Source organism: Danio rerio, chromosome 10 (assembly GCF_052040795.2).
Source record: "Danio rerio strain M-AB ecotype USA chromosome 10, GRCz13ab, whole genome shotgun sequence".
Classification (NCBI taxonomy): domain Eukaryota; kingdom Metazoa; phylum Chordata; class Actinopteri; order Cypriniformes; family Danionidae; genus Danio; species Danio rerio.
The window spans coordinates 26,652,360-26,660,000 of NC_141030.1; the positions used below are offsets into that span (position 1 = coordinate 26,652,360).

A 7,641-nucleotide genomic window follows, 5' to 3' on the forward strand; every position below is an offset into this window, starting at 1 on the left:
GATGTGCTTTGTTAGACTCTGCTGTTTAATATCTTGTTAGAGGAATATTTTGTAGTGTTTCTACTCCAGTACATTGTTAAACTACACAAATGACGTTCATATTCTTTCAAATTAAATAATTACGATATTGCTGATTAAATATAAAGATTAATTTAGTGCAATATTGAGAGTTTCAAATTAAGGTAAAAGCACACTATATTAATACAAAAAAAATATTTTTTATCCTTTTTAGTATATTTTTATGAATATATTTATCATTATACAAGAATGTTTTCAATTTGTTATTGTGCTTTGTAGTATCTTTACACTTTGGTGTGTTTGCTTCAGATTGTCGAGCGATCGTGCCTCATCCAGTCCTTCAGAAAGTGCAGCCATTATTGATTCCACAATGGAGTGTCTTCGCTTTATCATCTTGCAGAACGCCGGAGATGAGCAGGAACAGAGAAACATCCAGAACATGCTAATCTCAGAGCAGGTGTGTAGCTCAGAAGCAAAACAAACTCTCTGTGCAAACCAGCCTATATCTCATGTCAGGGTGTCTGCGGAATTTTAAAAAGTATTAAAATTTAATAAGTCAGTTTAGAGAAATATAAGGCCCTTAAAAAGTATTTAAAATGCTTTAAATGCTATTTTACAAGGTATTTAATTTTGTATCAGTATGCTAAAAAGTAAAGTTTGCCTGAATTTAATCTGTGAATATTGGGAAGCTGTGTAGTTTATGAAATCATTAATTCCTGCTAGATTTGAAAGCACTCTGCTTTGTTTACTGCAGTAACCAAGGACACACTGTTGTTGCAGCTGTTTTAGGCACCACCTGCTGAATTAGCATTTTTATTCTGTTTACGAATTGTTTTAGTTAAGATTAGTTTCTGAGAATCAGTGTTTGGTAAATATACTGTAAATTAAAACGTTGTCAATGTTAATGGTTGAATCTTGAAACATAAACTGGCCATGAGGTCTTAAAATGTATGGAAAGAATCTTAACACTAGAACTACCGAGGCGGTCATTTTGACAGTTTGTTAATAATAATTTTGACTTTGTTAAAAATAAAGCATGCATATTCCCTGACTTTTGCTAAATATTAGTATGTTTGTTTAACACTGTTTTTATTAAAATTCAAAGTTTAATTTAAATATTTCAATTGCACCTTTGAATGTAAATATGACGTGACAATATGACTTCTTATATGAGAACAGTCAGAAAGACCACTAATTCGTATTCTACTAATTCTACTAATACAGGTAGTTAAAGAATTCTGGTAGTTCCAATGTTAAAAATGGTCTTTACATGTATTGAATTTCCCTCTCTGATTTCTGTATATACTCTGCATGTGTTTGATTTTTTTTTCCTCTCTCTGCAGCTCCTTCCTCTGATTGACAGAGCTCTGAAAAGCCCAGCGCTGCAGTCGGGCCCTCTGTTCCCTCAGCTCTCAGATATGCTGCTGTCCTGGGAAAAGCGGGCGGCAGGAAAAGATTCTTCCACTTTTCAAAGACTGCTGTCAGATTTCTGGGAAGGTCTGAGTCGCTTGTGCACAGCTTACGTAGACTGTGAGGAGTCTGAACGAACCGCTCTTGAAGGTATTGCGTTGCTTCTGCAGATTATGCAGAATCCAAACAGTGTCGGTAAACAGACCAAGAAGAAGAAAACTGTCAAAATTAGCTTCGCAGACCATGAAGAAAGAGGCCAGGGGGATGAACCTCCGAGGCAAGCTCCAGTGGTGGAGGAGCAGGACTGTCCCTTGAGACATGAACACCTGCTGGATTTGGTTTGCCAGCTGGCGGAGCTCAACATGGTGTACGTGAGCGAGCGGGAGTCAGAAAGGCACCTGAGGTTTTTGTCTCAGCTGCTCGGGGCGTTTCCCAGGCCTGAGGTGTTCCAGGTGCTGCTGCGGCCAGAGGAAATGAAGCCTGAAATGGGGTCAGAGCTTCGGCCACTCACTGAGAACGCAGCTGTCCACTTTCTCCTGCAGAGAGTGGCTGTGTGGTTAAAACAGGAGGACAGGAAGGACACAGATTTCCTGGTGGACATGGTTTTCAGTTCCCTGCAGTGCTGCAGCTCTGATTCTGACAAGACACTCATCCTCAACCAAATCAGCGTAAGAGATACACATGGGTGGGCGGTTTGGCTGGAGGGATATTTTATGTTATGTTACGTTATATTATACTGTTTTCTTTTTACCCTGGTAACATTACATTTTATTTTTAGCAAGGGTAGTTTGTCTTTGCTGGAAGTATGTTTACAATACTCTTCAAAGGTGTGAACAAAATAACGACATCAGAAAGACACTGGTGTTTAGAGAAAGTACTAATATTAATGTAAACATTTACACACATGAAAAATGTCGATATATTATATTATAGTATAATTGTAGTATTTTTAACTATGTGTTTGTCATTCATTGTGAGAAGAGAAATAACATTTAGATCATGTTTCAAATGTTTTTGCTTAGGATGCTCCGATGAGGATTTTTGCCGCCGGTACAGAGTAACTGATTCCTTGTCATGGTGATTAGCAGATAACGAGATTCTAATGCTTCAAGCTTTATAATTCATTAAGCACATTTTCCGAACGAACGTCTCGCCTTACCTAAAAGAATAAATTTGGTATGCTGCATAATAAGACCTTAAACATGTCTCTTATAGCCATTTAGGTGTGCCAGAAGCAGCTTTACACAAAAAAATCCTTTTACTTTGGCTTAGTCCCTTATTTATTAGGGGTTACCACAGCGGAATGAACTGCCACAAAAAATAATAAATCATTTACCTCCTCGTGTGTTTTGGCTGCTGTAGGCTGTGTATATTATACGGGAGTACACATGCGTCTTCTTCTGCTTTTAAACTCATGAACAAACACCAGCGATCGGTTCATGAGACTGGCCTGGGGTGCATTTTTGAAAACCATCGTTAGCCAACCAAAGTCGCAAGTTCCGTTGATACAAACATTGATTTGGCATTTCCAAAATTCGTCGTTCCAATGAACATCCGCAAACTGCATCACATACTTATATGCTGGCAACTACACCTCAGCAGTATTTAGAAACATAGTTCCTGGCTGTGTTCTGTTCCCAGTTACCCCCCCCCCCCCCCACCCCTATGCTCTATTTTTTTAGAACATTCTAACATTTAAACTCGGAACTATAAAAAAAAAAGCACAAAAGTATACACTCTTAGGTGTAATTTGCTAAAGTATTTTTACGATTCAGTTTTAGCAATCTTCATGTTTACAATTTAGCTCCCTTTGTAGTGAAAATATTGATATCATTTTGAACACAGCCGTGGCTGATGATGAAAGCTATAGGTGACCTATTATTTAAAAGAGGAATTTACGTTACATCTCCAAAGCTTGTGAAAACAAAAAACATGGCATACATTAATGCTTTTAATTTATAGTAGGTTATTTATTAAGTATCTGTACTGTATCTGACATGGGCCTGTTGGTTAGAACATTTCTGCAGTGGCTTGCATGTGTTAAATTGTAAAAGTAGGCTTTTCAAAAAATTTCAAATAAATAAACAATGTTCTACTTAATAATAATAATAGTAATCATAATAATAATAATAATCATTATTAATATTATTAAAGTAGAATATTTTCAATTCCTAATAAATAATAAATATTAAATTTCATTTCTTAATAAATAGCCTAATTATTTTTTATTTATTTATATGATTTATATATGATATTAGAATATTGCTTTTGTAAGCGTTTTAGATGTTTAGGAATAGAATATGTTCTCTAAAATATTTATGAAGGAAACATCTCTATGTGCCATTTACATATATTTCCATAAATATGCAAAGCAAGTGCAAGGTTTTTACCAAAACTAATATTGGATTTTTTTTAAATGTGTGTGCGTGTAAAACAATATAATTGGTACAAAGAAATTATGTGGTTCTTCTCTAAAGAAGTTGTTACTCCGACCCGTTTAAAGCATCATTATGGGCGTTTTATGTTATAACTAAGGTGGTTCAAACGATGAGTCTGTGACAGAGAAGTTACGAGTTTTGGAAAAAACGTCACTACATCGTTCTTTTCCCAAACAATGCATCATACTATGATAGTTCAACTGCAAGTTACGTCGTTGATTGGGAAACGCTCCCCAGATTGGAGAGTACCGATCGAGTCATGAAATGCGATTATCGGCTAATACCGATCTTCAGCCGATCCATCGGAGCATCCCTTGTTTTTACAATTTATTTTTGTGGATCAACAATGCATTAAATTGACCTAAAATGATACTAAAGCCATTAAAAAAAATGTTTTTGGTTCGAAGGATATTTAATGTAAAAAAATATAAAGCAACGGGACAAATGTTGCATTGGAAAATTAGGAATGTTTAGCATTTATAATCCTGTTGCACTGAAAACAAATGATTACTTGGGTGAAACATTCTGTTTTAATATCACAGACATAACATTTTAAAATATCTATAAATCTAAAACAGTTATAAACTTTATTATTATTCAATAATATCACAGTATTTGAATAAAGGCATAATGTGTTCATCTGATCAACCCCAAACCTTTAAACAATAGTGTATATTAACATTAAAAATGTTGCAAATATCAAAAAGTAAACTACATTAATTTAATTTGCATAAAATAAAATGTATATTAAGAATTAAAACTAAAGAAATGCCAATAATCCACTGTTTATCTCTCAACAGAAGGATCTGAATTGGAGTGTGACCCTTCAGCTAATTGAAAAGGTACTTGTTTTTACTAAGAGATCTTTTCTTTGTACTTTAGCTTTACATCTGCAAAGTTTTATTATAAACAATCTGTATATCCACCCAGGCGTGTTCAGACCCTGTCCGTCTGGAAGTGTGTGTGGGCTGGCTAAGGGGTTCAGTGTTGGGAGAGAGGCTGGTGGGCCTTGCTGGAGATCTGTGTGAGATGGGTTTGTGTGGGTCTCCTTCATCTTCCTCCTATCATGCACACGGCTGGCCTCTCATCAGCCTCGCTCTGTCACAGCAGCACAATAATGGTATGTCTATATGTTATCACTGCTTAACCACCACAACCTGATCTCCTACTGTACATATTAGAGTTAAACTGGTAAAAACTGTCCTAGCTCAAGTTCCTTTAACCATCCACATTTAAAGAAATAAAATACTGTGCACTTTTGAGCAATTTAATAAATCAACTGTAAATAAAAGTATGAAATTCTATAAAAACACAACTACTTTAAAACAGTTTGTCTCATGGGATCTCACAAAAAAATTCAATTGACTAAACATGCACTTTTCTATGCAAAAAGTTGCTGTTTCACTCATGCTTTCTTTCTGCAGACCCTCTTATTGGCAAGGTGTATGTCGAGCAGATCATCGACAAGCTTCATGCCACCCTGTCAGAAGCAAAGGGCATGTCAGATGCTGGAAACCTGGAACCACTGGTCACTTTCATCTCTGATGTTGCTGCCACTTTCTTTTCATCGGTGAAGAGCTGTCTCCTGCTGACGTCTGCTGAGGAGCTGCTCATGACTGTTTTCCAGCTCTGTGCACAGGACCAAACTGTCACTCATCTCTCAGGTGAAGACTCTAAACTAATAGAGTGAAACCAGTTGACAGGATAAATAGTATCTAATAGTGTTGAGTATAATTAGTTACAAGGTAGCTTGTTACTAAAATTAAATTACTAATCCACTAAAAAAAGTGTTTATCAAATCAATTCAGAGAAGCAGAGGATTTTAGGTTTTTATTTTGTTATACAAATATATTTTGCAGCTTAATTACAGTTTTCTACTAACAAAGCTTATATCAAGACAATTGCAATTGCAAATTTCCCCATTTTCCGCAACGTTGTTTAAATAGTGAATCTTTTTGCGCCACTTTGTGGAATCGTGGGTGTTCCGGTCTAGAAAAGAGGTGTGTTAAGGCACTTTGTTGGTGCTTTGCTATTTTAAGGAACTAAAATAGACTGTGCAATAGACCAGCTGAAAGCATGTCTAAAGTCCAGTGCAGAGTCCATTAGAAGTGCGCCTCGCTTGCACATTGCTTAATACAGACAGAATGTACAGCTATATGCAAATATCTAAAGGAATAAAAAATTAGAATTAAAAGATTAAAATATTACAAAAATTATTATTTTCTGCATAAATATAAAAACCACTGCCTCCGTGCCTTCATCTTGGGTGGCTTTTTTCAGTTTATTCACAACAACTTGCACATATTATACTTAACTTATTAACTTATACAAGAGTATAATATTGTTGTTGTTATTATTATTATTATTATTATTATTAGCAGTATTATTTATTATATGCATTTTTGTATTTGTTTTATTAAAAACAAGCTTAGATTTGTCCACCTGTTTTTAAAATAACAAAAGTGGATTCGGATATGCCTACAATGCTTTTGCGCCATGCACTTTAGACTTTGTGACCGTTAAAATAGATCCCTAAGAGTTTAATTTCTATCGTCTGTGCATAAGATTTCTATGGAAATTTCTATTTTTTTATAGTAATCAAATTTAGTAATCGTATTAGTAATCAAATATAATTTATTATTTTCTTTCTGAGTAATTAATTAGAAATTGGAAAAGTAATATAAATACATTATAATGTTAGATGTCATTTGTAAAAATTTTTCTATATATTTTTAATTAACTTACCCAGAAGTGGTTTCTGAATTTTCCACCAGATGCTCTTCTGCTGAAGCTCCGGCACGCATACATTGCTGGCATTGAGTCACTGATCGGTTTCCTGGGCGCAGGAGTCACGAAGGGCACTCTCCTCCATAATATTGCTCTCTGGGTTAAAAGTCAACTGCTCAATACACCAATGACAGTCAAAAGGTTTGAACCCTCTAGTGTTTTGATAAATGTGCATTCTCACATTCCCATTCTCTTTTTTTAAAGTTTGAATGGTTGAATGAGCTGCTTGGTAACCGATGTTGATCCCCACTGTTATTAATGTTAGTCTGCAGGTTTTGGTACAGGCTGTTGAGAGTCTGGCTCAAACCATTGCCTCGGCACAGAAGACCAGCTGTCTTTTTTCTCAGTTTATATGCTGTCTTACTCCTACTGAAGAGGAATGGAGACACATTAGACAAGCACTGCCACCTCAGGTACCACTTAGACCAGGGGTTTCAAACTCAATTCCTGAAGGGCCGCAGCCCTGCACAGTTTAGTTCCAACCCTGCTCCAACACACTTACCTGTAGGTTTCAAACAAGCCTGAAGGACTCAGTTAGTTTGATCAGGTGTGTTTAATTAGGGTTGGAACTAAACTGTGCAGAGCTGCGGCCCTTTTGGAACTGAGTTTGACACCTGTGACTTAGACAGTCAAGCATTAAAATTATTCCCTCATATACTCATAAAGATGTTTGCTCTTTGCTTGTAGAGCAAATTAAGCTTGAATGAATTTGTGGAGGTTTATTGACCTCACAAATTTATTTGCTTTATTTTAGAAACATTTTTAAGGATTTGTGCCTACTGGAAAGTATGTTGACAGGAAGCGAAACTGGTCACACTGTCACAATTCGTGTTGATAACAAACCATTAACTAAGGCTATTAGCTCAAACTGCTAATTAGCTGCTTATTAATAGTTAACAGTAAAAGGGAAATTGGGTTTAGGTTTTGGGTAGGATTAAGGATGTAGAATAAAATCCGACTTTGTAACTACTAAAAACAGTTAATATTG

At 35.7% G+C, this 7,641-nt stretch overlaps 1 protein-coding gene across 4 annotated transcripts in view; it reads left to right on the forward strand.

Annotated features, from left to right (window-relative positions):
- The window catches only part of ltn1 (listerin E3 ubiquitin protein ligase 1), a 44,383-nt gene that overhangs the window by 7,957 nt on the left and 28,785 nt on the right, over positions 1–7,641 (forward strand). For all 4 annotated transcript variants that reach the window (XM_087270557.1, XM_087270556.1, XM_087270558.1 and 1 more), the window contains exons 9-15: positions 328–475; positions 1,362–2,096; positions 4,667–4,708; positions 4,797–4,986; positions 5,291–5,530; positions 6,641–6,794; positions 6,919–7,066. In XM_087270557.1, coding sequence (XP_087126683.1) covers positions 328–475; positions 1,362–2,096; positions 4,667–4,708; positions 4,797–4,986; positions 5,291–5,530; positions 6,641–6,794; positions 6,919–7,066 — 1,657 coding nt within the window. The remainder of the gene's footprint in view (positions 1–327; positions 476–1,361; positions 2,097–4,666; positions 4,709–4,796; positions 4,987–5,290; positions 5,531–6,640; positions 6,795–6,918; positions 7,067–7,641) is intronic.